General features: G+C 54.8%; 1 protein-coding gene across 1 annotated transcript in view; it reads left to right on the top strand.

Annotated features, from left to right (window-relative positions):
• TNXB (tenascin XB) overlaps positions 1-4,735 on the top strand; it is a 64,538-nt gene that overhangs the window by 41,752 nt on the left and 18,051 nt on the right. Inside the window, exons 14-18 of the mRNA XM_012734379.1 lie at positions 1,143-1,528; positions 2,801-3,088; positions 3,377-3,670; positions 4,139-4,453; positions 4,569-4,734. Coding sequence (XP_012589833.1) covers positions 1,143-1,528; positions 2,801-3,088; positions 3,377-3,670; positions 4,139-4,453; positions 4,569-4,734 — 1,449 coding nt within the window. The remainder of the gene's footprint in view (positions 1-1,142; positions 1,529-2,800; positions 3,089-3,376; positions 3,671-4,138; positions 4,454-4,568; position 4,735) is intronic.

The following is a 4,735-nucleotide window of genomic DNA, read 5'->3' as shown; positions in this document are numbered from 1 at the left end:
GTGCCCCAGGCCTGAATGTCTTCCTTCCAGCTGACTAAAACCAGCTGCCTATGGTCTCACTCCCTCCTGGTGTCCACAGCTGTTCCTCACTTTCTATTTACAACCCTGCTGTGACTTGGACACAGCTGCCACCAACCCCCTTTTTTGATTTTATTGGGTGTAGGAACCCAAGTTTCATCTTGAGTTTCATCTCAGAGGCCAGAGCCCACTGGCCCAAGCGCTGGCTTTCCCTTCAAACCAGCCAGTCCTCCCTCCTGGAAGCTGCCACTGCTCCTGGCCTGTCTCCTTCCTGGGCTCAGGGCTTCCTGGCACAGGTTTCCAACATTTCTGTGACCGGGTATTTGGTGATACCATGGACTCCTCTCTAAGCTATGCTTTAACATCTGTGAAATGCTTAGGCTCACAAAGAACTGATGATATTGATCAACAATTATCAAAATATTTTTATATGATTTATTTATTTATGTATATGAGACCTGGGGTAATGGCCAGAAGTGCGTAAATGAGAGGATTCACCAGAGACAGAGTGGGAGCAGAACAGACGAATCTACCCATATACACTGCTGAGGGGAGCAGCGGAAGACAGGAGAGGGCTGCTGTGTCTTGTGGGTCAGCTCCCTGCCACAGTGGCTGGCGATAGGTGGTAGTGCTGAGACTTTAATCCCTGCTCCACCAGGGAGGGCTCAATCAAAATATTGTGTGTTTTTGGAGAGAGCCTAGTGACAAGTGTAATGGTCGACCTATATACCTGTAAGTAGTGATTAGTGCAATCGCTTTCTGCAATAGTGCTTAAAGTGACATGAAACATCTGGTATCCTTGGTGGTGGGAAGTCCACAGGGGAAACAACCAAGATGAAAAAATGCAGAAAATGAAGAATAATGTAAAAATTATACATGTATATACATATAGATAGATAGATAGATAGATAGATAGATAGATAGATAGATAGATAGATAGATAGATAGATAGATAGATAGACATTTGCAAAACTGCAAAAAAAAGAAAACATCTGGGATCCTGTTGGTGACAAAGACACAGAACTGCTGACATTCCAATGCTGGGACTTCTGTTTTCATTGTTGAAGGAAATGCTGCATCTCAGTTAGACGACAGTGAAAACAAAAATGTGTTACTCATCTCAGTTCCCAGCCCCGGGGGCCCCAGAGCCCAGAAATTCTGTGGGAGGAGACCCCCCCAGAGATCTTAGCCATGTTTCCTGTCTCCCCAGCTCCTCTCCCCACTGCCACACCCACTGAACCCCCTCTGGAGCCACGCCTGGGGGAGCTGACAGTGACAGATATGACCCCGGACTCCGTGGGCCTGTCCTGGACGGTCCTGGAGGGTGAATTCGACTCCTTCGTGGTCCAGTACAAGGACAGGGCCGGGCAGCCCCAGGTGGTGCCTGTGGCCTGGGACCAGCGCGAGGTCACCATCCCTAGCCTGGAGCCCGATAAGAAATACAAGTTCCTGCTGTTTGGGATTCATGATGGAAAACGACGTGGCCCAGTTTCTGTGGAGGCAAAGACAGGTGAGAAGACCCCCTCACGCCAATACGCTGTCAGCTTCCCACCCCTACCACTAAGCCTGATCTCCTCACCCATCTGCTAGGTCTCCCCATTGCCCACCACTTGCGTTTCATTTGAGACATCCTTAGCTCACCCCGGATGCCCACCCCACCCCAGAACCTGAGAGCTCCCCTGCAGACTGCTCTCCATTGTCATTTCTATTCCCATAAATGGGGAAATGCCCCTTCAGGTGTCTTCCTGGAAAATAGAATATGGGAATCTAGGGGTGCTGGACAAGGGGGTAAAGGGAGCCAGGACCCCCCCCCCCCCCGAGCCTTGTGAGTCTTTAGCCCCAAGTAGCCATCACTCCTGAGCTCCCATCCAACTCTCACCCAGCTCCTTACCCCACGGGCCCATCAGGTCCCAGATATCCTGCCCCACAATGTCCCCTTCATCCTTTGCCCTCCTCCTTACATCTCAGAAACTGGGACCAGAGGAGCCCAGAGCTGGCTGCTCAGGCAGGCCCTGTTGGGCCTAGGCCAGCTGTACCCCTTTCCTGGGGTTTGGTCCAGGCCCTCCCCTGCCCCTGGGGGCTCCCTATTGCCAGAAAACTCTCGCAATAACAATGCCGTCAGCGCCCTTGCTGTCCAGAAAGGCAGCAGGCCAGCTCCTTCTCAGACCTTGGGATGGCTTCTTGGGCAGACACCAGATTCTTCCCCGTCTGAGCTCCCCTGCTTCATTCTCCTCCCACACACAGGCAGCTCTCACTCCTCTACCAGGTCCCGTGGGGGTCACCTCCTTTCTAACACCTTGCCCCTCTTCCTGTTGCCTGCCCCCTTCCAAGATCCTGCACCCCTGCTGGTACCCCAGGCCCCTGGGGTTTTATTTCCCCTGTGAGATCAGAGAAGGGCACTCCCTGATAATAACGGTAACCAGAGCAAGTCTGTGGTAAGCTACAGCCCCATAAGGAAATCGTCTCCGGCAGGTGGGAGAGTCGGGCAGCAGGAACAGTAAGACAAGTGGGGAGCTAGGAAATCCGGGCAATCTTTCCCAGAGAAGCTCCTTTGGGAATTGTCTCTGTCCCCAGAGAATTCTCCTCTGGGACTCTCCTTCCCCAGCCTCAGGGTAGAAGACCCCTCCTCAGCTAGCCTAGTGGAGCAAGGCCTGGGCCAGCTGGACATGGTGGCAGGGACACGAGGGTAATGGAAATATTTGGGGTTTGTCCAGCTCCGGAGGGAGGCAGCCAACGAGTCATTTTGGAAAAAATAAACACAAGAACCTTTCCTCTTTGTCAGCTGCCAGAGAAGATGCCAGACCAGGGGCCCCACCCCGCCTTGGGGAGTTGTGGGTGACAGACCCCACCCCAGACTCTCTGCGCCTCTTACGGATGGTCCCGGAGGGCCACTTTGACTCCTTTGCGGTCCAGTTCAAAGATAGGGACTGGCCCCGGGTGGTGCCTGTGGACGGCCAAGAGCGCTCAGTCATCATCACCCCTCTGGAAGCTGACCACAAGTACAGATTCCTCCTCTACAGCCTCTGGGGCAAGAAGCGCCATGGCCCCCTCAAGGCAGAGGGCGCCACCAGTGAGCGCATCCCTAGGGCCCAGCTCTGCTCCTGGAGGCCCTCTGGGAAGGCATCCATTTCCCTGTCAGGGCACCACATGTGTTGGCTGCCGTTAGGACTGGTATTTGGGCCCAGCTTCTCCAGCTGGGACAAGCAGTGCTTGTCGCTGCACAAGCCGTTGGCACCAGCCCTGCACACCCAGCCACCACACAGCCCTGTCCCCAGAGCTCTCTCTGTCCATCCTTCCCTGCGAAGTCTCCACCCTTCCGGAAAAGCTCATTCCTTTCCCCTGTGTGTCTCCATCTCAGAGAAGTGGACGGTGGACGGTGCTGGAACTAAGCCTCACCTGGGGGAGGAACTACAGGTGACCGGTGTGACATCGGACTCTGTGCGCCTCCTGTGGACAGTCCCCGAGGGCCAGTTTGACTCTTTTGTGGTCCAGTACAAGGACAGGGATGGGCAGCCCCAGGTGGTGCCCGTGGAGGGCAGCCGCAGAGAGGTCAGCATCTCGGGCCTGGACCCCAACCACAGGTACCAGCTGCTCCTGTACGGGCTTTACCAGGACAAGCGTGTGGGTCCCATCTCCGCCACCGCTGTGACTGGTGAGTGTGGCGACGGCGGGCAGTGTGCCTCCTACCTGCGTCTGCCCTCCGGGGCTTCTCTGCGTTCATTTAGGGGGAGGGATCAGCTTTGTCAGACATATTTAACATGATCAGTTCATGCATACTAAGAGCTATGGCTAATGTGTAACTCACGAAACCATTACATGACTGAGATGTAAAATGTTTCCGTACACCCCAAAAGTTCCTGGTGCACCTAGCAGTCAGCTCCTTGACTGCTCTCCACCCACTGCAGCTGGGGCTGTTCTAGCATTTCATTTCACTGAAGCATGTGTGCACGGTCTTGTGTTTGTCTTCTTGCACGTTGTGTGATGCCTTTCAAGTTCATCCCTGTATCAACAGTGGGTCCCTTTTATCACTGACCTCTCAACTTACCCTCTTTTCCTCCTCTGGAGAGACTTGATGCCAGGTCAGACCCATCACCCATCTCTACTTGTCTCTCTGAACCAGCAGCCAGGGATGAAACCAAAGGCAGCATCTGGCCCCCAAGCCCTCCAGCGCCCGAGCCCCACCTAGGGGCGTTAACCGTGGAGGAGACCACACCACACACCGTGCGTCTCTCCTGGATGGTGACTGATGGAGAAGTGGATTCCTTTGAGGTCCAGTACACAGACGAGGCTGGGCAACTGCAAATAGTCCCTGTGGAGGGTGACCGGAACGACATCACCCTCTCTGGCCTGGAATCCAAACACAGATACCTGGTGAACCTGTACGGTTTCCATGGCCAGCGGCGTGTGGGCCCGGCCCAGGTTGAGTTCCTGACAGGTGAGCGAGGAACTTCGCTTCCTTCCAGGTGGCTAGGAGAGACCAGAGGGGCAGAGTCTCCTGGGACATCCTGCCCCTCCTTCAGGTCCTTCTCTCTCACCCTGTTTGTATTCAGGGGAGAAGGACAAGCCTTCAGAGCCTCCCACCATGACCCCCAGACCTCCCATCAAGCCCCGCCTGGGGGAGTTGGCTGTCACAGATGCCACTCCCAACTCCCTGCACCTCTCCTGGACGGTCCCCGAGGGCCAGTTTGACCACTTCCTGATCCAGTACAAGAACGGG

The sequence above is a fragment of the Condylura cristata genome, unplaced genomic scaffold (genome assembly GCF_000260355.1).
Source record: "Condylura cristata isolate star-nosed mole 26May11 unplaced genomic scaffold, ConCri1.0 scaffold00055, whole genome shotgun sequence".
In the NCBI taxonomy this organism is placed as follows: domain Eukaryota; kingdom Metazoa; phylum Chordata; class Mammalia; order Eulipotyphla; family Talpidae; genus Condylura; species Condylura cristata.
This window is presented reverse-complemented; position numbering and strand designations above follow the sequence as displayed.